General features: G+C 34.3%; 3 protein-coding genes across 5 annotated transcripts in view; 2 read left to right on the top strand and 1 right to left on the bottom strand.

The window, feature by feature from the left end:
* LOC107669418 (MIA SH3 domain ER export factor 3) overlaps positions 1-3,154 on the top strand; it is a gene marked incomplete at its 5' end in the record, with an annotated part of 28,420 nt that extends 25,266 nt beyond the window's left edge. Inside the window, one exon of the mRNA XM_016461625.1 lies at positions 1,661-3,154. Within this exon, the coding sequence (XP_016317111.1) occupies positions 1,661-1,932 (272 nt within the window). The remainder of the gene's footprint in view (positions 1-1,660) is intronic.
* Positions 3,155-4,789: 1,635 nt separating this feature from the next.
* LOC107669427 (axin interactor, dorsalization-associated protein) lies at positions 4,790-10,351 on the bottom strand (the record flags this gene model as incomplete). The annotated part of the gene is made up of 10 exons (XM_016461639.1): positions 10,043-10,351; positions 9,258-9,324; positions 9,056-9,109; positions 8,781-8,835; positions 8,262-8,325; positions 7,765-7,868; positions 6,183-6,305; positions 5,968-6,090; positions 5,022-5,139; positions 4,790-4,937 (listed from the first exon to the last, which is right to left on the bottom strand). Coding segments are annotated over exons 1-10 (963 nt in total), but the record flags the coding sequence as incomplete, so codon positions are not given.
* A 799-nt stretch (positions 10,352-11,150) lies between these two features.
* brox (BRO1 domain and CAAX motif containing) overlaps positions 11,151-24,123 on the top strand; it is a 23,301-nt gene continuing 10,328 nt past the window's right edge. The window contains exons 1-14 of one of the 3 annotated variants that reach the window (XR_001631988.1): positions 11,151-11,260; positions 12,685-12,798; positions 14,003-14,109; positions 14,222-14,318; positions 15,910-16,005; positions 17,046-17,118; positions 17,331-17,436; positions 17,520-17,609; positions 18,857-18,942; positions 19,182-19,263; positions 20,168-20,318; positions 20,412-20,571; positions 21,573-21,685; positions 23,728-23,792. Coding sequence is in view for 2 of the 3 variants with exons in the window: in XM_016461668.1 (XP_016317154.1) it covers positions 12,698-12,798; positions 14,003-14,109; positions 14,222-14,318; positions 15,910-16,005; positions 17,046-17,118; positions 17,331-17,436; positions 17,520-17,609; positions 18,857-18,942; positions 19,182-19,263; positions 20,168-20,318; positions 20,412-20,571; positions 21,573-21,659 (1,236 nt within the window). In the remaining variant the exon portion in view is untranslated. Of the gene's footprint in view, positions 11,261-12,684; positions 12,799-14,002; positions 14,110-14,221; positions 14,319-15,909; positions 16,006-17,045; positions 17,119-17,330; positions 17,437-17,519; positions 17,610-18,856; positions 18,943-19,181; positions 19,264-20,167; positions 20,319-20,411; positions 20,572-21,572; positions 22,186-23,727; positions 23,793-24,123 lie in introns of those variants that run through there. The other 2 variants (XM_016461668.1, XM_016461669.1) reach the window with 2 other exon arrangements.

Genomic DNA, 24,123 nt, shown 5'->3' with positions numbered 1-24,123 from the left:
AAATAGCTTAAAAGCACCGTGTGCATTTTACTTTCACTTTCACTTTCAAATAGCGGCAATTTGGCGTAAAGCAATTGTTTGTTTGAATTTTCCCTCTTTTCCTCGCTTTCCTTTGCATTTAAATAGCTTAAAAGCACCGTGTGCATTTTACTTTCACTTTCGAATTAGTGGCAATTCCGCATCAATTGCTTGAATGCAGCAAAAAAAAAATACAACGTCAAACTCACTTTAGCCTATATATTAAACATAGATCTTTTATTAACAAAACGAATAAAAATATACCATGCTATAGGGCAGGCTATGCCTAATATAAAATAAAACGAATGTTTAAAAAACTTCCAAAATCACCTTAGATAAACGGCAAAAGTCAACAGGCTTTTCAAAATCCAAAATACTGCCAAACAGGCGCTTTTGCATCTCGTTTCGAAACTAAATCATCCGCGATCGTCTTGTCTGTCTCACCTCACTCTTCTTGTCAGTCGGCTCGACTCTCTCTCTTCACTGGAGAAATTAAATCTGATCTGTGATGCGACTCGTTCGGCACGCTGCATTGAGCAGCCGCGTTCAGTTTTTAATTGTAGTATCTGTTCTTTTACTGAACTAAATGATTTTTATTACTATAAAAAAATCAAAACGACGGTGGGGGTCGGTGCCGTGGTGGGCAAGTGACGTAACCGGTGTTGCGGCTTAACACCGGTATAACCGTCAGCACCGTCTATCGCAGCAAGCCTATAAAGTGATCTGTCATGCCACGTTAAAGGGTGTCAAAACCACTTTTATTGTTTGTATTTCATTATTAAATTGACAATTTGAACGTTAACTTCTGGCTAAAGTTTGTGAACAAACTTTGATGTTGGCTTGAGAAAGCCTAGACTGAAAGTTTGAAGCAGCAGTAAAAGCTTGAAGTTGGAAAGTTTTGATTGATTGATAGATAGACGTTGCTAGCATGTGGCTAGATTGATTTAGCACGTTGCTAGCGTGTTTCTAGCATGATTAGCATATGTTACCTTGTTGTTAGCATGTTTTTAACATGATTAGAATGTTGCTAGCGTGTTTTAACATTGTTAGCATTATTAACGTTGTTAACATGATTAGCATGTCGTTAGCATGATTAATGTTGCTAACATTTTGCTAGCATGTTTTACCATTAACATTAGCATGGTTTTAACATGATTAGCATGACGATAACATGTTCCAAGCATGTATTTAACATGATTATCATGTCAGCCTGTTGCTAGCATATTTTAACATGATTAACATGTGGTTAGCATGTTGCTAGCATGATTAATGTTGCTAACATTTTGCTTGCATGTTGTTGTAACATTGTTAGCATGATAAACATGTTGTTAACATGTTTTTAGCATGATTAGCATGTTGATAGCATGTTTCTAGCATGATTAGCATGTTGGTAACAAAACAGAAAATTGCTGTTTCAGTTTAAATATTTTGGTTGCTGAAATTTCGGTGCATCGCTAGTGTTTACGCAGTTAAAGTGATCTGTGACGCCACATTAAAGAGCGTCAAAACCATATTTACTGTTTGTATTATAAAATTGACAATTTAAAAGCTAACTAAACGTCACCGTTTTGTTCAGTGACGTTGGATATTCATTTTCAGTTCACCGCTTGCTGAAACCTTACATTTCACTTTATTTCATCAGGACGAGGCCCGTCGTTGGGACCGCTTCCCCCTCCGCCGCGCGGACCGTGGGACGCCCCTCCAGAATTCTTCGGCCCTCGCGGCCTCCCCCCTCGCCCCTTCCCCCCCGGACATCTGCCGCACCCCGGAGCCATGATCCCACCTCTGTACGGCGGGCGCGGTTTCCCGGGACCCCCTCCACTAATCCCTCAGCGCTCCAGAGACGGCGAGGGGAACGTCACACCAGCCAACGAGCCGCCAACGGACGCGTCCCATCAGGATGGCGAACCTTGACACGAAAACGTGCTGATTCGCCAGCTCGACTTTGTTGGGTCCTGATTCTTTTCAATATTTAACCATCAAAATCAGGTTTGGGTAGAAAAAAAACACTTAATTTTGTTTCAGTAACACATTTGTGACAGAAATAATGAGGTTTTGATTTTATACATTAGCAAACCTTTCCTATGGAAATAGTTTGATTTAATATGCATTCAATTTTTTTTCCTGGTGGTTGTCATGTGGTTACATTACAATCTCTACCACTCGAACCAGTGCTGATGCATTCTGGGATGCCAAGCCTATATTTAGGCACATCGTGAAGCCATTTCCTCATGCCTTTAATGTGAGAGGACTCTGAAGAGACTTTACGTATTTTTATGCCTTTTCACCATTTTTGAACAACCCTATTCCCGTTCAGCCGCTTCTAGTCTGATGATCCACCAGCTCTCGTGATTATTCGCCGCACCTGTGTTTATTTTAACGTTTGATTCGTCGTGCATCTGCTCTGATTTCTTTTTCCTAGCGGAAAGGCACATATGATGTCATATTGACAAAGTATTTGTACGTTTCTTTCAGCTGCGTATACAATAAAATATTCTCACAAATCAGACACAATAGAAACAGACGAATGTCTCTGTGTTTGTTCATCCGAGCCTTCATACAGCCAGCAGGTGTATTTTTTTTTTTGTAATATTATTTTTATTAAATTTTCTTGAAACACTTACAAGACTGACACATGTACATACCGTGTCTGTAACAATACTTACTATGTACAGAAAAGAAAAGAAAACAAACAAACACTAGAGGCTCATATTACATAAAAAGTGTAAAGCACAAAACCAACATAAGGATTAATACAGTCTGTACTTTGGAAGTTAGATTTAATAATCCATTGCAAGCAATAACAACCGCAGTTGTAAGGGGTTAATATAATGCACATGCACATTATATTGTTTAATATCCCTACATTCAATAAATAATAAAAATGGACTCCATATTTTCTTAAATTTAGCTTGTTTACCCTTAAGCATGCAGGTGTGTATTAATGGATGTTGCGTGATGATGAAACACGCGCAGAATGAATTTTTGACAAACTGTTTGAATTGATTGTTGACGGTTTACATAAAAACATTCTTGTAAACGAATTAGTCTCATTCGATTCATGCAGGAATGATTTTACAAGCAAGTGCCACACATTCATCGCAAATGATTCACTGAATTGCAATAATTTATATATTAAAAAAAATCGATTCACTCAATTTTATTCCCGAAATGGTTTTACTCTCAGAAAATCTGCTCGTGTTTCATGAACGAGGCCCACGAATGATTTTTCATGCAATGCTTTTGGAAACAAAATGGAAAAATGCTCCAATACTCAATCCATAGACCTTTTTTGTCTTTTTTTTTTTTTTCTTTGCTTATACTGTTTTGTTTGATATTAGAGTAAATTATTTTAGGAAGTGTGTTGAGAGGATGCATTGTGTTGAAATCCTAGCGAAGAAACGGTTTTAAAAATGTGGCATTGATTTGACGGGAATGAATGAGTTGAATAAAGCTTCTTTTTTCCTGTAGGTTTGATGAATGTGTTTACTTGCGAATCCATGCATCTCAACATCTTTCGACAAGAACTCCCATGGAGGAGTCAGCGATTTTGCTCTGGACTAATTAATACAGGACATTTGCATTAAGCAATTAATCATGCCAGCATTTCCCTCAAAGATTTACTCACTTAACACTTGCTGTGCTGAAAATCCTTTCCTAATGGTTTTCCTGGTCAAATATGACCGGCCTTTTAAATATTGCGTGCAAATCACATTATTATGCTATATATTATCAGTAAATGTTAGATTCCATCTTTTTGTCAACTGTTTTATTTCGATAGCACAAGGCTTCGTTGATCTGAGTTTATGCCCAGTTTTTGATAGAAAAAACATTACTTGTGGATAATTTTGGCAGTGTTCACTCAGAAACTGAGGTGCATGAGCTCAGATCAATGAGGCTTATGATCAGTCAGTTTCAAAAAGAAATACAAAAGGTGCTAATTAAAGGAAGCCAAGTGGATAAAAAGATTAAATCCAGTATTTGGTAATCTAGCATAAGAAATTTATAAGCTATTTTTGGTGGGTCATTTTTGACCTGGAACACCACAAGAGTAAAAAGGTACAAAAATTATCCATTTTTTGGCAAGTTGTGATACCCTGTGTGAGAAAAGTCAATAAATTTTTGTCTAGCAAGTTTTAGTAACATTAACTAGAGCATTTACAAAACAAAAGTGATCCTACCAGAATAGGACATGCTTAAAAATATCTGAATGTGCTTGCATTAGACACCATCAAACTTAATTTAGTATCTATTTTAAGAAAGATGCACTTGCAATTAAAAAAGTTTAAAGTTTGCATGGTTTAAAATGTTAAAATAATAGATGTAGCTTTGCAAATGAAGTATTATGTGATTTTTATATTTGTGGTTAGTGGATCATGCTGATGACTTCATTCATCCACTAAAACACCAGCTAGTTCTAAGAAAACGTTTTATCATCTAATGCGATTAAATTTGCACTTGTGTTTACATACTTTTAGGGAGCTTGTGTCTCAACGTCTTTATATACACTGTAAAAAATGACCGTGAATTTAACGGTAAAAGACTGTAAAAATGCTACAGTAAAAACCTGTTAAATGGTTAACGGTAAATTCCTCTACTATATACGGTGAAAAACTATTGGACATTAATTTTACGGTAGTATAGTTTTTGGAATTGAAAAAGGCCGTATAATTTACAGTGAATAACTGTACACCTTCTATATATGTTATTATTTAAAAGCTGCTTGTGATGGGCTTTGGTTCATCATGTGACTTTCTCATCACCACCTCCTTTTGGTGGTTATCAGTGAATTACAAAGGTGCAAAACAGACTGTCGGATCTTTGAGTCTTTGTGCAAAGTCTGGTTGAGGTGCAGGTAAAGTGGTTTCTTTGTCAGGAGGTTGAGTTTTTTCCTCTTGAAGTCGGTCGGTTTCTTGTACCTAAAATCAGATTAATATGTAATCCATAAATACAATGAATGAATGTAGTAGATGTAACCAACTCTGAATAACTCTGGTACTCACAGTTCTATAACAATGGGACCTGGTTTGATCTCATCCATTTCCATGAAAGCAAAACACTTAGTGCTTGTGAATCTTTTCTTGGGTTTATAGTGTTTGAATTCGAAGAAAATAGCTGCACCTACAGAAGAGGCAAGCGCAATAATGATCAACCACAAAAATATGATGAAATATATTTCATACACCATCTCTTGAGTCTTAATGCAAGATTAGGATGAGTTTGATTTGGAGAAATGTAGCATTACTTCACTTGCTCAGCAGTGGATGCTCTGCAGTGAATGGGTGCCGCCAGAATGAGAGTCCAAACAGCTGATAAAAACATCACAATAATCCACACCACTCCAGTCCATCAGTTAACATCTGGAGAAGACAAATCCATCAAGATGTTTTAACTTTAAACTGATATTGTTGGATGAAATTATGGAGTCCATAATCCATAATAACGCTTCCTCCAGTGAAAAAGTGCATCTCCTGTTGTCTCTCACATCAAAATCCAGCCACATACTTGTTTAGAACCATTTAAACGTGCTTGATCTGTGCAGATTTCTCTCCTGATTCAGACCAGAACACTTTTTCAAACGCGCTTGATCTGTGCAGATTTCTCTCCTGATTCAGACCAGAACACTTTTTCACTGGAGGAAGACTTATTGTGGATTATGGACTCCTATTTTAGCCAGTTTGAAGTTAAAAGCATCTTAATTATAGATTTGTTTCTTACAAAACATGCAGCTTTTCTCTTCTCAAGACATTAACTGATGGACTGGAGTGGTGTGGATTATTGTGATGTTTTTATCAGCTGTTTGGACTCTCATTCTGACGGCACCCATTCACTGCAAGTGATGCAATGCTACATTTTTCCAAATCTGATGAAGAAATGAACTCATCTAGATCTCACATGGAGCAAATTTTCATTTTTGGGTGAAATATTCCATTAAGAGCAAAGTGAGACCTTTTGGTAGTTTTTCTAGATGTTTCTGGATTTCTACATCCATGCTGAAATGAATATACGTGTCCTCCTTCCGCGCGGCCACTGGCGTGTCCTGAACCGGGTTCAAGTCTATACCGTTCAGATCTGGAGGGTGAAAAGGAAAGATTGAAATGTAAGAAAAATGTCAGGACAGTCACAGGTCTGATATGACAATAGCGAGCGCTGCGGAGTTCTACCTTTAACACTGACTGTAATGTACGGGTCGATGCACTGTCCTGCGTCTTTCAGACCGATCTTCTCTATCGTCAGCGAGAGCAAAGTCATTCCAGGCTCTGAGGGTAACCGTGGCAACAGCGTACCTGTCAAAGACGTCAAACTTTCATTAAAACTGTAAAAACAAATGAGAATTTGTTTGCTTATTGATACAGAAAATGGATCAGTTTCTCTGAAAGTGAATTTCACTATTGTAAGTTCAACTACTGTTTACTTACCTTAAATTTAATATTGCCGTAACAGAGCTTGGGTTATTATTGCTAAACTAAAACCTTCAAAAAATTCAGTGCAAAATATGATTTTTTTACTCCGTGTTTTTGTCTTGTTTTCTAGTACAAACATCTAAACGTTCATGAATCAAGATACATTTACTTGAAGCAAAATGACTTAAGATATTACGTCTTGTTTTCTGAAAAATTTATCACATTTTTTTTTTTTAGTTTTTGCTTAAAACGAAAAAAAATCTGCCATTGGGGTAAGAAAAAATAATCTAATTCAAAGGGAAAACTATTATTTTTTTTGCCCCATTGGCAGACATTTTTCTCAGAAAAAACAAAAACAACACTTGATTTTGATACAATTTTCAAAAAAACTAAACTTAATATCTTAAGTCATTTTGCTTAATGTATGTTGATTTAAGAATGTTTAGGTATTTGTAATGCAAAACAAGACAAAAATACTACTAAAATCATTTTTGCAGTGCATTACTTAAATATTAACTGAAATACAATTTTATTTCAGCTAATTGCCAAGGCAATACAGTGGGTACGGAAAGTATTCAGACCCCCTTAAATTTTTCGAGAGACCTAAAAATGGCTGTCCACCAACGTTTACCATCCAACCTGACAGAACTGGAGAGGATCTGCAAGGAGGAATGGCAGAGGATCCCCAAATCCAGGTGTGAAAAACTTGTTGCATCTTTCCCAAAAAGACTCATGGCTGTATTAGATCAAAAGGGTGCTTCTACTAAATACTGAGCAAAGGGTCTGAATACTTAGGACCATGTGATATTTCAGTTTTTCTTTTTTAATAAATCTGCAAAAATGTCAACGATTCTGTGTTTTTCTGTCAATATGGGGTGCTGTGTGTACATTAATGAGGAAAAAAAATTAACTTAAATGATTTTAGCAAATGGCTGCAATATAACAGAGTGAAAAATTTAAGGGGGTCTGAATACTTTCCGTACCCACTGTATTTCTCATTTTTATTTAGATTGAAGCTGATGTCATAAAATAACTAAAACGATATAATCTAAAACATAAAACTATATGGACATATATATATAACAAAATGACAAACACAACAAAATGAAAACTAACTAAAATTAAAATGAAAAGAAAATCTAATTCAAAATATTAACAAAATTACAATAGTATATCAATGACACCGAACAAAAGCTAGACTTTGACCACTTCTGAATGCGAGTGTTATTTGCCTGATTTTTTTTTTAAGGTTGAAAAATCATATTTAAGGCTGATCATATCCATAACAAGAAGTGCATCAAAGTAAGTCCAGCTGAACGTCGTGCACTATGAAGTGAATCACCAGGAACCCTTGAAGGGAATGATGGTTTTGAACCTGCTCCAGTCCCAGCGTCCAGCTCCTCCTCAAGCTCGAGGTTCTCCTCCTCACCCGGCGCAAGAATCTTCCTAAAAACACCCAGAATCAATGACCAATCACTGCAGCAGGAATACAAAACATGCTTGCTAAAATCTGTGAAACAACAAGAGATTCTATTGGAACAAAGTATATTAGTATAGTAAGTATCTTCAAAAGTTTGAGATGATAATCATGCCTAACAACACTCTTTATAGCATAATGATATAAATGGAGCGCTGGATTGACCAATCAGCATCCAGGACCGGAACTATCTGTTCTATAATTAAAGAAATGAAAACTAACTAAAATTAAAATGAAAAGAAAATCTAATTCAAAATATTAACAAAAATTACAATAGTATATCAATGACACCGAACAAAAGCTAGACTTTGACCATTTCTGAATGCGAGTGTTATTTGCCTGTTCTATAATTAAAGAAATACCTCAAAGGCACTGGTTGGACATCAAAAGGGAAATCTTTGTTGTAAGTCAGAATGTTCTTAATAACTGTGGAGAAACAGAAGAATAGCAGTGATTTATAAAAACTATTTATATAGATATATCAGAGTTTTTAACATATGAAACCTTTTTTATTTGTATTTTTTAAATGGAACAGTTTACTGAACCTTTAGACCAAATATAAACAAGTTTGCATGCGTGTTTTTGTTTTGTATCTAGGGTTGCAAAGGGGTGGAAAATTTCCGGAAACTTAACCAAAAATCCCTGGAATATTCCAAAAAATCCTGGAATGTTTCCGAAATTTACTGGAAATTTTCCACCTTTTTGCAACCCTATTTGTATCATGTGTGATACATCAGGCTTTTATGGCTCATATAGTCTGATATAGTGAGAATATTTCAATTCCAAGAGGGTCCTCACACCGTTGGTGCTCGGGCCCTAAATATGACCCAGCAGGCTTTATAGGGTTAAAATAATTCATATTCACATATATATGTACATACTGGGCTCCAGTTTTTTCAGGTCTTCTAACTTGAACTCCTCTTGAGATTGTGTGCACTGCCAAAAAAAACCAGCAGAATCATAGTTTGAAGTTAACAATAGCACTGATAATCTGCGCATTCTTCTCAATGTGAGCTACATAATAAATACACTGCCGACAGCACGGTTTCAGCAATAATACATATCAATAGATTTTTCCGTTTTCTGAAGAAGCTGTAAGTGATGAACTCCCATCTCGTCCGGCGGTCATTTAGACTCGTTTCATAACGACACTAACCTGTAAGGACGCACTTCGCATTTCAAGGCATGTTGCAAACTTTCCAAGGGTTTTCTGGAAAAGAAATGAATCAAATAATTTATTTTGATATTGTAAGATAACGGAGCAAGAAATCCAAATTTGGGATTGCATCTGCTGTCATGTTAAGCATTGAAAAAAAAAAAAAAGATTGACAGCTGTCATCTCTGGGAAACAGACTTGCCTTCTGCTCCTCTGTGAAATCATGTGAGTTTGACGACTGCACCGCTTTCTGAAGCTGCCTCGCAAGTCTGATGAAACATCACAATAATTGGTTACAAATGACTGAATGTCTTTGCTATGTCTTTCTACATGGAAATACTAAATATATTTCTAGCCACATGTTTCTTTGATTCATAGATCATGATGGGGGGGGGATAAATCACACCACAAGCTAACCTTCACACCTTCAAACTAAAGAATTAAAGCAACTTTAATGATAACTTTGTTTATAGACACATTTGCAGCTAAGAGATGGAATATATACTGTAAGAGAATACATAATAAAAGTCCTTTCTTTATGACAGTACTGCAGTTGTTGACACTGTGCTCCACGAACGAATACACATTAAATCCGTGAATAAAATGCAAAAGTAGAGTGTGAGGAGCAGAAACAGTGAGTGTGTTGTGTCAGCATGGACCTAAATGGCATGAGTTCAGCTCGAGACAGAAACTCCACCCAGTGCTGGAGGGTGTGGCGCTCAACAACATACTGCAAACAGGCTGACAAACACCCAACACTTAGTTATGTACTCACCGCATCTCATGCATCAACTCGAACGATGCAAGAACACGCGAATCTATCGTTAAATCGCTACTTTGTGTAATTGCAATGCATCACTTGTCATGCAAGTTCCATTTGTATTGTTTGTAGAAAAAAAACAAAAACGTGCACCTCACTTTTAACCAGCTCTGATCCAGAGATCGCCACAAATATGTGTTTATTTTGATCGAACATACGCAACTTACATGTGATACTCATCGATGGCTTCCACCAGCTGCCCCCACGAATCAAAGTTCGTGCCCTTTTTAAAACTCGCGTGCCATTTCTGGACAGTTTTGGTGACATCTGACATCTTCTCGGGTTGAAGTTAGGCGAAAGCTCCGGGCTCTGACATCGCTGGTGAAGTTTTATCTCCAGCGCCGCATTGCTGCGCACCGCTGGGACACCCACTGGGCTCCGGATGCTCCGGTGGCACCGCCGCACACCGACACAAGCCTGATGCGAGTGCAACCGAACTACCTGCGACTGCGCCGGAAGACGCGTTTACAAAATAAAAGTCCTAATATGCGCTCAAGAATAAAGAAGGCGTGAGGAAGGGATACGAACCTTATAAGAATTCACGAGACCTTTGTGAAAATAGTGTAATTAGTGACTAATTGCGTAATAAATAACATTTGCTTGTCTTAGTCAGTAATAAATCGATAAAACACAAATGAGTTAAAAATATATTTTAACTTTTATTACACAACATAAATTCTGTAATGCAATGTAACATTTTAAACTATTTATAAATAGCTAATTAAATATATATTAACTGAAATACAATATTTTATTTCAGCTAGTTGCCTAGGCAACATTTCTCATTATTATTTAGTTGGAAGTAAAACTACTAAAACGAAATAAACTAAAGCATAAAACTATATGGACGTATTTAAAAAAATAACAAAAACGACAAAACACAACAAAATTTAAACTAAATAAAATTAAAATGAAAAGCTATTTAATTAAAAAAAGATTAAATACATATTTCTCTATAACCATAATGTACATCTCTATATTACCATATTGGAGGCATCAAGCTCTAATGTAAGTGAATATTGGTTAATTGTTGGATATAACAGGTTTTTTTATTTATATATATGTTTTTTTTAGTCATTCTGACTTATGTACGTCGTAAAAAAAAAGTAAAATTTGTATCCATTTCCTTTAGACTGTCTGTACTCACATATACAACTTATTTTATTGCACATTCAAATTATAAACTTATTTTTTGCAAAACGATAATGTACAAACACAACCGGTTATAAAACGCGCCAGAATAGTTACGTAAACCAGTGGGCGTGACGTCACCGCCGGAAATGCGTCATACAGGAAGCGCGTTCATTGTTTTGGCCTTTCCTGGTCTACATCTCTGGACTCTCGCCGATTAAAACAACAAACATCTGACAGTCGACGCTTTTCTGGTATAAAGACAAAGTCTGTTTCGTTGAAATCGAGTGTTAAGAGTCTGTTGTGAGATTTGAGCGTGTAGCTGCTGTTGGATAGCAAGTCTCTGACTCCGTTGATTTCTCTCAGGTTTGAATCATTTTATGAACAACATAAAGATCACAGATCAGCGTGTTTTCATTTGTAGACGATAAAGCATCAACAGTAGGTAGTTTGTAACTAGTGTGCCGCTTTTATTCATATAGATCTGTTGGTAAACAAGGCCGAGATGTTCAAAATCAAATGAATCTGATCATTCACACAGAAGCGATAAACTAGTTTGATCTTATGATCTGATCTCTTAAGTGTTAAATATTTCTTCTTAATATGAAAATGCACTGCGTAGTATTAATAGATACTGAAATGTGCTCAGTCATTTAGTTGCTTATGACTTGTATATCTGTCACAAGCAGTGTTGGGGGTAATATATTACAAGTAACGCAAGTTACGTAATCCGATTACCTTGTTTCAAGTAACGAGTAAAGTAACGCAAGTTACTTTTTTCCCAATTTATTGATTGACAGCTCTCCTGTCCCCATGTTGAGAGAAATCAGATGTTACTGTAGTTCTAAAATAAATATGAATATGCATTAATTCATCTCACTCACAAAAAAAAAAACAAAACACAGATTCAGTATTCCTCAAAATGAATAAAAATAATGCAACTCAGAATATGACGCAAACCTGCAATAATTAAATGTTAAACAACACAAATATCCTTTATGTATTTAATCCCATTCTTTGCTTCTGACCTTCGATGATCCAGTTCAACCGTACTAATAAGCAAAAATTACTCTAGACAAACATTTGTGTCTTTTTTTTATTGCTGAAGTGTGTTGAAATTTCTTCTTCTGCATTCTACTGTACGGACGTGAATTTACTTTTACTTTTCCTTCAGCTTGAGGCTTATTCATTTCACTTTTGGTGTGAAAAGGCTTTTATATTTGCCAAAAATAGAACTTTTTTATTTTAAAAACAAACAAGCAAGCCCTGTCCAGATTAAAAAAGTTATGCAAAAGTAACGTAATGCATTACTTTCCATAAAAAGTAACTAAGTACCGTAATTAGTTACTTTTTTAAGGAGTAACGCAATATTGTAATGCATTACTTTTAAAAGTAACTTTCCCCAACACTGGTCACAAGCATTGAAACTAGTTCAAATAACTTCTGTGAAGGCTCTCCTTTATGTAGAAATCACATAATCTCTAGACTTAGTCGAGAGTTGTTTTGGTCGACTGGACGTGTTTTTGTGTTTCTCAAGAATAACCAGTGGTTCTCAGATGGTCAGGATCCAGATTTCACTCTGGACGTTTGGTCGTGATCGTACAACAGAAAATAAAATGTCCTTAAAATCAAGTATCAAAGAAAACTGAAATTGATAAGCATCTTTCTTCTCGTTCAGGTATCTTCTCACCATGACTCACTGGTTCCATCGAAACCCTCTGAAAGCCACGGCGCCCGTGTCCTTCAACCTGTACGGCGTGGCGTCCAGTCCCGCTGCCAATAAGATCTGCAAGTGAGCATTTTATTCTGCTGTTATATATTCATTGTACACTACCAGTCAAGTTTTAAAACAGTAAGATTTTTAATGTTTTTTAAAGAAGTCTCTTCTGCTCACCAAACCGGCATTTATTTGATCAGAAATACAGCAGAAGCAGTAATATTGTGAAATATTTTTACTATTTAAAATCTTTTTGAATATACTTTAAAGTGTCATTTATTTCTGTGATCAAAGCTGAATTTTCAGCATCATTACTCCAGTCTTCAGTGTCACATGATCCTTCAGAAATCATTCTAATATACTGATTTGCTGCTCAAGAAACATTTATTATTATTATTATGTTGAAAACAGCCGAGTATAATTTTTTTTTTAGGTTTCTTTGATGAATAGAAAGTTTAGAAGAACAGCATTTATCTGAAATAAAAAGCTTTTGTAATATCATACACGCTACCATTCAAAAGATTGGAGTCAGTAAAATAAAATAAAAAAACATTTGGGAATGTTTAGAAATTAATACTTTTATTTTGCAAAGGTGCTTTAAATTGATCAAAAGTGATGATAAAGACATTAATAATGTTACAACAGATTTCTATTTCAGATAAATGCTGTTCTCCTGAACTTTCTATTCATCAAAGAAACCTGAAAAAATTCTACTCAGCTGTTTTCAACATAATAATAATAATAAATGTTTCTTGAGCAGCAAATCAGCATATTAAAATGATTTCTGAAGATCATGTGACACTGAAGACTGGAGTAATGATGCTGAAAATACAGCTGCGCATCACAGAAATAAATTACATTTTACAATATATTTGAATAGAAAGCACTTATTTTAAATAGTAAAAATATTTCACAATATTACTGCTTTTGTTTCTTCTTTTGGATTTCTAAATTGACTAAAATGCCCAGGTTTTGGCTTTGTTTTCCTATTGTTTTCATACTTGCTGATGGTAATGACTGAAAAGTAGTTTGGCCAATAGCGTGCAGTCATTGTGGATAATCGACCAATTGTGGCGTGCGAGAAGGCGGGATCTACAGAGAACGGTCAAAACAATGCAAGAACGTGTACATGTAATGTGTGAGGACTGTAGAGAGCATGTCAAACAAAGCCAAAACATGGATATTTTAGGCAATTTAGAAATCCCGTCTGGGAAAAAGAGGATGTACGGTCACCCTACTGTATGATTTTCCTAATATAAATATGAAATCTGTGTCTCAGTGACTTGAGAACGACGCGGGCCCGACTGCTGGACATGTTCACAGATGCCACATGCACCCCAGAGATCATGAAGAAATCCAGTGATGAATATTTTGCTCTTATACAGGGTTTGTGCACTATTATATTTCCTCTCCGCTCAGATATTTCCATGTTGCTCAGGCTACATTTTATGCATTTGCATTAATTCTGCTCAGAGATATGTTGTTGTTGTTGTTATAGGATTCATTTTGCCACTGGATGGAACCACGCAAGAGAATAAGCTCCGATTCATCCAGAATTTCAAATGGACTGACACTTTACAGGGAAATATCGCAAGGTAACTCAGAAAGAGCTGGAACTATTACACGATGCGGTTTACTTAAGTGGTTTTCCACTGGTTTCCCTTTTTAGGACCTAAATTTTACATTTCATTGGTGAAGAAAGTTGTGCAAAAGTAAACAATAATGAGTAATACATAAGGCCTTTATATATAATGCATTATAAAAGCATTTTAATGCATTAATTATGCCTTGTAATGCACCTTATAGTGCATTGTTTGATCTCATGAATAATTGTAACCACAGTTGCAATACATTATAATAATTATTTATTCATTGTTGCACCTGTTACAACTATAATGGATTAAACACAACAAACAACCAATTTCAAATGTAATCTGCAGATATTATAATGCATTTTAACTTTGGTTACAATTTATGAAAAGATGCAATGCATTACCATATACATTAGGGCTGTCAAAACAAAAATTCGAATATTCGTCGAATTTAAAATAAAAATCCACATTAATTGAATTAATAGATGAATTTTAGGTGTGTCAGACAGCCTTATCAGTGGCGCACGAGATGCGACGACGATGTAAGTGTCATTGCATTTTAATGCTTTTGTTAGCCTGTCCAGTTGAAGCCACTAGATGCGGCGCTGCTACGTTGTTCATTCAAAATATTGCAGAAAAAGAGAACAATCAATGCGGGGAAGATGTTGTTTACGTCAAAACCGAAAACCAAGCCGTTCACACAGAACGCATATTTATCGCATTTTCTAGAAGGACATCTATCACCGTTGCACAACTTGCACTCGCGTCTCGCAGAAGAGAGCGGCATGTTTAGAAAGCCATGTAAAATTAATGATTAGTTTAAACATTATGCAAAGATAGTCGTGTTATTTTATTATGCTTTGAAGAAACGTGCATAATATTTTGCTCGATTCGCCCTCTTGTGGCCTCAGGAGAGAAGCCAACAGCTTTTTTTCCCCCAACTGAAATTATGCCTTTTAAATTCGAATATAATTCGAATATTGATAATATTTAAGTAAAAAATTCGAATTTAGTTTTTCAGCCATTTTGACAGCCCTAATATACATAAAGGCTTCAAGTACACTGACAAATATTGGTGTAGGATTAACTTTAAAACGGTTTTTACTCTGAAATTGCTTGTAAATTTCAAGAAATAATTACAAAGAAATGGCAAGTAACGCATTTAATAAAATGTGAAATTTTGAAGTAGAAACCCTGAAATCGTATTTTGCTGTAAAATGTACTTCAATAAGCTTTGTTTTATTTACAACTTTGGAAAAAAATATTTTTTTAGTGTAAAGTGATGCCCAAAAGAAGACAACACTGAAATGCATTATTTATTATATTTATCAAGCTAATTATTAATAACAGAAAACACATTGTGTTCTGAACAAACTGTGCTCGTCCTCACTGCAAATGAACCTGTTTTCTTTTCTTATTTTCTGTTATCTTGTGTAATTTAGTTCATGTTTTTTTTTAATTGAAGGCATGTTATGCTACACGTCCTTATTGACAATGATCTGATTTGACGAGCTTTTATGAAAATGACTTCAAGTTGAGTTTGAAGTAGAATAACATGGTTTGATGGGAATAAAATATGATTTGTGTTTTTCAGTGCCCAGCAGGATGCGGTTTTTGAGCTGGTGTCTATGGCGTTTAATGTCGCCGTCTGGTACTCCAAGTTTGCCTCACGACTGGCCGGAAAGGAGAAGTAAGTTACATGTGTTACTGCTCTCTAGAATGATTGGATTCTGTCATTTAAAATATTATATGCTGTGCTTTAGCTTTTAGGCAGTTTGTCCTCTCTCAGAGAAGTTATGTCTACAGCTGCTAGAGCAGAACACACTTATCTGATGTTGTGAGGAGTTCAGAATTGTTCCACTTTTAAAACCAGGCAACCAATTTCCTACATAGTTGTGCTAGTTTCATGGCTCAACTATGTCATGTTTAAACTAAACATAAAACTATATAAAAAAAAAAAAAAATAATCTGAAATGGATATCAGCTTTATTTCTTGTATTTAAAAAAGTAAAAAATGAAAATGAGAAATGTTGCGATTAATGTTACAATGACTAAAACTAAACTAAAAATAAAAGTGAAATAAAAATATATAAATAAATAAATAAAATGATAAAAGCATAGAAAAGTGACTATAACTTAAACTAGAATTAACAAAAATAATTTAAATAATAATTAATAATTTAAATAATGAAATTAAAACTGAAAAATCTAACTAAATTAAATTATTAATAAATGTTTAAATAATACTAATATAACACTGAGTCTTTCACATCACTCCGCTCCTTCTTCCCACGTAATAAAATCATTTAAAAATCATTCAAAATCTAGATATTATTTCTTTCTTTCTTTGGTAAGTAGGTGTGAAATAAATGAGTTGATGTATATAATGTACAGTCAGCTGGTCATTATCACAAATTAAACTTGACTGACTGTGCATTACCCCAGTGTGTAATACATTATATTTAATTTAATAATAATAATTTATGCATTTAGCAGACGCTTTTATCCAAAGCGACTTACAGTGCATTCAGGCTATACATTTTTTTACCAGTATGTGTGTTCCCTGGGAATCGAACCCACGACCTTTTGCGCTGCTAGCGTAATGCTCTACCGCTGAGCCACAGGAACATTTATATGTGTAATAAATTATATCGGAACGTTTAGTTAGATATTTGATCATTCGATATTTGTAGTTTCATTAAAGACAGGTTGTTTTGTTTTAAACTGTAGCATCACAGAGGACGAGGCCAAAGATGTTCACAAGAGTTTGAAAATCGCTGCTGGAATATTTAAAACCCTCAAGGTAAAATATGCTGATTTTGTGGAAAATGAAAGAAAAAATTAATTAGAGCGCATGCATTACACTCGTTTTACCACATAGAGTGCCTAAACCCCTTTAAACGTGATAATGCATGGTCATGATTGGCTTACTGTTCGATTTATGGTAATATTTGACTCTGTTACTTGTTTTTTTTTTTCGTTCTGAATGTGCTCATGTGGTGTGTTTCCTGTCAGGAGACTCATATTCCTCGGCTCATCACTCCAGCAGAGAAGGGTCGAGACCTGGAGCCGCGAGTCATTGACACTTACATTGTGCAGAGTCAGGCAGAGGCTCAGGAGGGTAAAACACACTGACAGTCATGATCGCTGGAGAACTGCTGCGTGTGTGTGTGTGTGTGATGGTTCATGTGTCTCTGTTTTTAGTCACCATTGCCAGAGCCATCGAGCTGAAGCACAACGCCTCCCTCATCGCAGCGCTGTCGTTCGAGACAGCAAACTTCTACCAGAAGGCCGGTAGGTTTAGACACACATGCTCTGATCTTGTGTAATGAATCTTTCATTCATTTTCTCCTCTCTATCTAATTCTGCATTAAAAATGGCATATATTTCAAAGCTCTTTTGGTGAATTATCACTTAAATGTTTTTGAAATAATATATTTAATATTTTATATATACTTGTATATGTTTGTGTGTGTATATATTAATTCTATTATATTATAACTAAATTCTATTATTATATTACACATTGCCATTCAAAAGTGTAGAGCCCATAAGATTTTTTTTTTAAAGAAATTAATACTTTTATTAATCAAGGACACATTAATTTGATCAAAAGTGACAGTAAAGACATTTCTAATGTTACAAAAGATTTCTATTTCAAATAAATGCTGTTCTTTTGAACTTTCTATTCATCCAAGAATCCTGAAAAAATGTTTTTCCACAAAAAAATGAAGCAGCACAACTGTTTTCAGCATTAATAATAATCGGGAATGTTTCTTGAGCAGCAAATCAGCATATTAGATTTTTTGAAAAAAAAAAATATATATATATATATATATGTGTGTGTGTGTGTATATATATATACACTATATATATATATATAGTGTATATATATATACACTATATATATATATATAGTGTATATATATATACACTATATATATATATATAGTGTATATATATATACACTATATATATATATATAGTGTATATATATATACACTATATATATATATATGTGTGTGTGTGTGTATGTATATATACAGTATATATATATATATATATATCATTTATTAATTAGTTTTCTCATCATTTAGTAATACATTTTGAAAATGTTACAAAACGTTGTATCTTTTATATATTTTGAACTAATATGAATTGCTTTTTTAAGTTCATGTTAGCTAATGCCTTAATGTTAATAAATGAGACCTTGTAATGTCTTACAAGGTTATATTAATCTTATAAGATTATATATAAAACATATTTATATAATATGTATATGTAAAGGGCCGTGCTGACCCGAATGAACCTTGATATAAATCATGAAATAAATAAATGCATGGACATGAATATTGATTTGAATTAAAATAATTGTCATGTTGAGACCGAGAGTGCACAGAGACACGTCAGACATCGGAATCATTCATTTCAGATGCAGTTTAGTCATTATACAGAAATATTCAAGCATTCATCAAGTATTTCAGAGTGCTGTATAATGAAATTCTATATTATTTAGAAGATTATGTTTCATGTTTGCTCAGATCACACTTTGAACACTTTGGATCCAGAATGCAGCAGTAAATGGAAGAAATACCTGCAGCTGAAGCAGCACTTCTACATGGCTTATGTGAGTCCCGTCTGAAGCTGAACACATCTGGATGTCTGTGTGTTCATTTGAGATTAAATAATCGATGTTACTGGATCCTTTTAAATTAAATAATTGAACATGCAATATTGAGCAGGACTTTCTGTTCGTTTGAACAATGGAAGACGAGTGGAGTGTTTGGATACAATCACTATTTTCGACATTTGGTCACACTAATGCAATAAATATCTTGCTGTATGATTTGTTTCTGTTATGTACAGGCACACTGCTATCATGGACAGACTCTTCTCGCGGGTGATAAATGTGGAGAGGCCATAAGATCCCTGCAGGAGGCCGAGAAATGTACGCAAATGATGAATCCCTCAACAAATTATCAGACATTTATTACTATTGTACAGTAGAATGTACCCCTTACTACTACTACTACTAGTATAATTATTATTTAAAATTATTATGCAAATTTTCTTCCATATTTGTTTATTTAATATTCATTTGATTTAAAGATGAATTAATGTTTTAAAATAAATGTAAATAAATGCCATCATTTGATTACCAGAAAAATTAAAGTACAAATCACAGAATTTCTGAAGAAAATTTTTTTTTTTTTAAATAAACAGAAAACACAGAATTTGGTAAAAAAAAAAAAAAAAAATTATAATAAAATAAATTCATAGGGCCCCCCAAAAATGCTTTTTGCAAATGCTTTTTGATTAATAAAATTGAATTTAACCATTAAAACAGAGTCCAGAAAAATGTTTATGAAAAAAAAAATGTAATCCAGAAAAATTAAAAGGGAAAAAATAAAACAGATTTCATAGGGCCATAGGTGTTTTAGTGGACATATTTATTCAGATATATTTTGTAATTTCACATTGGTATTAAATATAAAAAAAGTTGTAAGTTTTGTTTTTTTTTAATCTCCATTAGAAAAGTCATCTTAATGAGCTCTTTATACACTGAAAAAATGGTTTTCACTCAGAAATTGGTAGTAAATCTGAAATTTTGAAGTAGGAAAAACTGAAATATAGCAATTTCTTGTAAAACGTACTCTGATAATCTGTTTTATTTACAACTTAAAAAAAATAACTTATTACAGTGTATGTATAAAAAAAAAAAAAAAAAAGGTTGTATGTCTCTTTGTAACATGATGCAGTAATGGTTTTAGTCTGTGATTATTTAGAGCTCTGAATGGTTTTCTGTGTGAAATCCTTCCTTTGGATGGTTGTAATGAATCTCTGTGTCTCAGTTTACTCCCGCGCTGAAGCCTTGTGTAAAGAGTACCGTCAGATGAAGGGTCCCGGCAGCACGGCCAAACCCTCGGAACAGCTCTTCTTTAAGAAACTAGGCACGTTCATCAAAAACACCCTGGAGAAATGCCAGAGAGAGAACAGCTTCATGTGAGTCAAACGGGGGAACACGCAAATGGAGCAGAATGATGGAACGATTCCTAGAGGACTCCTAGAGTTTTCATGGCTGGCTTTCTGTGTCAGTTACTTTCATAAGGTTCCTGCTGAAACTCCAGCGCTGGAACTGAAGGCCAGTTACGGTTTGGCTGAACCGACTCCATTCGAGCTCCCGCCTCTCAGCGCTCAATGCACGCCTGAAGTCTACGCGACCTTTGACCTGACCAAAGGACCCAAAGAAGACAAGGTGAGGAGAGCTTTCCTTTCCCTCAAATTGTATATATATGCAATGTTTGCATTAAGAGCCGAAAACTTTTTGAATTTAAAGATCAGGGTAAATTGTACTTATTTTGGGAAACATATAAGTAACTTCTGAAGGGCAGTACTAAGTGAAAAAGAAAAATGTACACAATGTTCAAAAGTTTTCACCCCCAGGTTCTTAATGCATCGTGTTTCTAAAATGTCAAAATATGGGTGAAATAAATTTCCATCGTCTTTCAGCGTAACCGATACATTTATGTACAAATGAAACAAACATGCTTGTTTTGACCTGTGCTTATGAAAATATATAAAAGAAAAGGTGATCATAATAAATTTTGTTAGATTTTAAATGAAAATTAAAACTCAAAATTTAAATTTAAATCTTCTTGCTGACAAATGGAGTTAAACCTAGTGGTTTGAAGGATAGTGGCAAAGATTTAAAATGACAATTAATTAGTTTCTAAGAGCTGCACTGTGATTCTTAAATAGTCTTTTAATGTCATCTAATGATTCTTGGTCTAAATATGCCTGACCAAATTTTTTTGGTATTGTGGCTACATTGAATGACATTTTAGGGGGTGTCTTCTGTAAACCATGGTAAAAATGTATGATAGGCATTATTTTTTGCTCAGAAAAAAACAATTAAACAGAACACATTCTAATGTACAGGGGGAAAAAAAGCTGTATTAAACTTTGTTTTGATGCTTGAAAACTCCTTTTCGGCTTTGTGTTTATATATACATATATTTATAATTAATAGTATGCTGAATATAAATGCTTTATATTATTTCTTTATTTGCAAATAAATGTGATTTCTGCTCTAAATTGGATTTTTACATTAAATAGCTTTCTGGATCTGCTCTTAGTGGACACCTGTTACCGATTGTCATAATAGTCAGCAAAAGGAACCATTTTTACATCAAGCTATATATTAACTTAAGCAATTCAAATATTAGATTTTTAAAATGATTTTTTTCCCTCCTCCAGGCAAAAGCGAAGCACGATGAGGAGATAAAGCCGGTGAAGGAGCCGGATCTGAAGCCGCAGAAGGACACGGGCTGCGTCGTCTCTTAAACTCCTGCTGAAGCAGCGGCAGACAGGTGAAGCATGAAGTCCAGGAGATCTGGGGGAGTCTGTAATCTTCTCTCCCCTGCTCAAATATTTCCCAATATAACATAGTGATATAACAGTGGCGTCTGTCTCGTGCTCAGATTCTGTTTAAGGTGTTTCGTCTACAAACGACAGATGAAGGGTTGCGTGGCTAATCTGACGGACAGTTAACTCTAATAACCCAGACTGAATCTGAATTAGATGACCATTTGATTTGCACTTGATTATCTCTCTGTAGCACAATATAGATGATTTATTGGGTCCATTGATTAGAGAATAACTTCTATAGGTCACTAAATTAATCTTTTTTTTAAATAATGTTTAGAATTGAACTCTTCACGGTGATGCTGGAGAATGATCCATTGATGTAATGCAATTGTTAAACGGTCTTTAAACTATATGAATTTCCGAAAAATTTAATTAAAGAAAAAAAAAAGGTATGAAAAAATATGCTTTGCATAGAGAAAATAAAACCATTTTAAATTCATAAATATTTATTGCATTATAACATTATTTTCATGACAATTAAGCACATTTTCTTCCAAGTTTCTCATCACTGCAATGTGTTTATATATAATGTGTTTATATATTATATATATATATATATATATATATATAATATAATATATATATATATATATATATATATATATATATGCTATTAATGTTATTAATTATAAATAAATAATTTTATTTGGCATTAAATGTGCTTGATTTTCATTAATATAATATATATTGTATTATATAATGATATATTGTCATGCATATAATGTCATAATGCAATAGATAGGTGTTTGTAAAATAGGCTTCATGCAAAATATAATTTCATGACTAGCAGTTACTATCAAAATACAACAACAGTACATTTAAGATGTAAAATTATTACTCATTTATTGCACTTAAAATATCTGCTGTATGATTAATATTTCTCAGCGGGAGGAATGAAAAAGCACAGTTGTCTTTGGGTTGTTGTAGGAAAAGAACAGAATGATACCCAGTTAGTTGCTCAGAGTAGTTCATTAAAACCATCCTCGTCAACTGGGCACAGAATTAAACCGGGTGATGATGTGAAGTGCCATGAGCTTCGGTCTGATTATAATTTCTGATATCAACTTTTACTGGACTTATTTTTCATATGTGTATATATTTACAGTTATTTAAGAAAAATTGATTTGCTTTTGATTTGAAACCTGTGCAAATAATCGAAACATGCATTGCTGTGCTGTACATGGAAACTCAGTTTCTCAGTTGTTTTGCTGGTTTGATTTGATGGGTTGGCTGTTTTTACTGTAAGCTCAACACTGACATTTGTCTGAAGAATTTCAACCATCTTTGAGTTAGTAAATGTGACACTGGTGCTGCATTTTGAGGGTCACGGTCGTAAAAACTTCAACAAAACTATATGCACTTTCACATCGGCTACAGGTACAGAAATGATCACTAAATGTTTCACGCTTGTTATTTTGGCCCCTGCTTTAATTCATACGCAGCAGCATACTGAAAATGAAAAGTTTGTGTACTTATTAAGGGTAAATGATTGTCAGAAATGTTGCTGTATATTTATTTAACACTATTCTGCAGAGAACAAGACTTTCTCTAGATGACACTCTACGATCACTTTTAGTTTTTGTAATTATTTGTTTGGTCATCTTTGCAGTTGTATGGATATGTATTCATCATCATATATACTCACAGATTACGATGTCAACCTGTAACTCACAGTCATGCATTTAATGGTTTTTCCCATTAAAATGTGTGTCAGCTATTTGTTTTGTGCAGCGTTTGTTCTCCAGACATGAATGATTCCTCAACTTGTTTCTTTTTGTAATACTAGCAAAACAAGTATAGCAAGATTATACGCGCAAGACTGACGTCTACGTCAGCAGATATGTAGTTCATCTGTCCTGGAACGATGTTAGACAAACAACATCCGTGTGCAAGACACTTACTTCTTCCTGTGATAGTGAAGGGAACTTTCTGCTGACTGTGATGGTGTGAGAAAAATTGTTTTTTGAGGATTTTTTTTTTTAAGATATTCTCATCAAAGAAGCACAACACAGAGGATTGTGCTGGAAAAGGCACAACATGCACACAGACGTAAGTGTGTTTTATCTGCATTTGATCAGCTGTTTATATCTCAACAGCAGTAGGTCAGTATCTCTATTGTTATTCGGCTTTTAGCTTTTTTAACCAAGCCTTTAGTTAATCTACATACACTTATTGCAGCAGCTGCCCTTGGTAAATACACCTTCACACTATCTCACTAAATATTCAGGCCTAAATTCAAGATTTATGTATTCGAATTGCATATACAATCCATCCAGTTGGATTACACAGTTTTAATGTAAACTAATAAACAATGTGATGCATAATTTGGCAGTCATATATATATATATATATAAATGAAACGGCTCAGATTTCTGTAACT

Source organism: Sinocyclocheilus anshuiensis, unplaced genomic scaffold, assembly GCF_001515605.1.
Source record: "Sinocyclocheilus anshuiensis isolate Anshui unplaced genomic scaffold, SAMN03320099.WGS_v1.1 scaffold96, whole genome shotgun sequence".
NCBI lineage: Eukaryota > Metazoa > Chordata > Actinopteri > Cypriniformes > Cyprinidae > Sinocyclocheilus > Sinocyclocheilus anshuiensis.
Note: the sequence above shows the minus strand (reverse complement) of the source record. Positions and strands in the feature narration are given on the sequence as shown.